Source organism: Nothoprocta perdicaria, unplaced genomic scaffold (assembly GCF_003342845.1).
Source record: "Nothoprocta perdicaria isolate Ctin4 unplaced genomic scaffold, notPer1 scaffold_77, whole genome shotgun sequence".
Classification (NCBI taxonomy): domain Eukaryota; kingdom Metazoa; phylum Chordata; class Aves; order Tinamiformes; family Tinamidae; genus Nothoprocta; species Nothoprocta perdicaria.
The window spans coordinates 3,046,706-3,048,424 of record NW_020456054.1 but is presented as its reverse complement, the minus strand read 5'-3'; the positions used below and the strand labels follow the sequence as shown (position 1 = coordinate 3,048,424).

General features: G+C 62.5%; 1 protein-coding gene across 3 annotated transcripts in view; it reads left to right on the top strand.

The window, feature by feature from the left end:
• Nucleotides 1-934: 934 nt before the first annotated feature.
• Nucleotides 935-1,719, top strand: part of NOL4 (nucleolar protein 4) — a 177,495-nt gene continuing 176,710 nt past the window's right edge. For 2 of the 3 annotated variants that reach the window (XM_026051610.1, XM_026051608.1), the window contains exon 1: nt 935-1,309. In XM_026051610.1, the coding sequence (XP_025907395.1) occupies nt 1,043-1,309 (267 nt within the window). In that variant the 5' untranslated portion in view covers nt 935-1,042. The remainder of the gene's footprint in view (nt 1,310-1,719) is intronic. The other variant, XM_026051609.1, reaches the window with a different exon arrangement.

Sequence of the window (1,719 nt, the reverse complement as noted above, 5' to 3'; positions counted from 1 at the left end):
CGCCGCTCCCGCAGCCCGGCCGCGAGCCGCGCTCGCCCGCGGCTCCCACCTCCGGGAGCTGCGTGGATTCCTCCTCCTTTGCCTTTTCCTGCATCTGCTGGGATCGCTAAGTCAATAAATAGATGAGAATCTGCTCCAGAGGCATCCGCAAACGGAGAGGGACGGAGCGGGAGGAAGGGAAGCGCCCGCAGAGCGTTTCCAATCATAAGAGCCACGATAATAAAAGCACACACTTTAAACGCGGATCGGACGCGTTAGGCTTAGGAGAAAAACAAAAACTATCCGGAAAAAAAAAAAAAAAAAAAAGCAGATCAGAAAGCCCAAACCCGTAGCAGGTAAGAACTTTGTTTCTCCGCGGTGCCGCCGTGCCCGGAGCCGGGATGCCTGGAGCCGGGATGCCTGGAGCGGAGCCGGGCCCGCAATAGGGAGCAGCGCAGCGCCCTTCGGCGCCGGCAGCGGCCGCCCGCGCCGCTTCCCGTTATCCCGGGTTTTCCTCCCCCCCCCCCCCCTTTTTTTTTTTCCTCCACCTGCACCATCCTGGGTGGACGCGGGTGCCGCCGAGCCATGGAAAGGAAGGAGGAGGACCCGAGCGGATGCTTTCCGTGCCCTGCGCTCAGCCGAGGGATGGGATTTTAATGGTTGATCCGCGGATCCGCGGGCGAGACGCTGCCGGGGACGGCGGGACGGTCCTGCCGGCACCATCCTCAGGGAGACCCGTCGCGTGCGCCGCCAGGACCCGAGGAGCCTCCGCCAGCCCCGCGTTGCCTCCCGTGAGCCGGCACAGTCTGAGAAAATAATAATAATTAAAACAAAAAGGAAAATGGAGAGCTTTGCTACCCTAGAGAACTGATTGCACCCCCCCACCCATCCCCCTCCCCGTCCCCCCCCATTCCCCCCTCCCGCCGCCCGGCACCACCACAACAACAACAACAAAAAATCATCTGGGATCTGCGAGCGCCGGGACCCGCTCGCGCTCCGGCTCCGGGCTTGGATGCGTTTTTCCATGAGCGCCGGGTGAGCAGGTGCGAGGCGCGGGGCGAGGATGGAGGGCGGCGAGCGGGACATGTTCCGCCACTTCCAGGACTGGTGCCTCCGCACCTACGGGGACTCGGGCAAGACCAAGACGGTGACCCGCAAGAAATACGAGCGCATCGTGCAGCTCCTCAACGGCTCCGAGGCGAGCTCCGCGGACAACGCCAAATTCAAATTCTGGGTCAAATCCAAAGGCTTCCAGCTCGGCCATCCGGACGAGGTCAGTGGTGGTGCTGGAGGAGGGAAGCAAGTGCTGTACGTGCCAGTCAAAACCACGGTTAGTAGAGAATTGTCTTCCTTGTTCTATGTCGGCCGCTGCAGCCCGCGCCGGGAGCCGCAGGAAAAGCGGGAGCCGCGGCCACACTTGGATCCTTCCTCCCTCTTCCCCCCCCTCCTCCCCACTCATCATCACCATGTTGCGTTCGCGTGTCACGTTATATATATATATATATATGTATGTGTGTGTGTGTATAGGGAGCGCGCAGGTCTTTGTGGTCCTCTGCAGCGAGCGGGACAATGGCCCCCGCCGGGACAATGGCCCCCGCCGGGACAATGGCCCCGCGCGGGGCCATTGTCCCGGCGGGGGCCATTGTCCCGGCGGGGGCCATTGTTTCGGCGGTGCCGCGCGCTGCCTTTGTGCGGGCTCGGGCCGCGCCGCGGCGACCGTTTTTCCCGTTTGGAAACGAG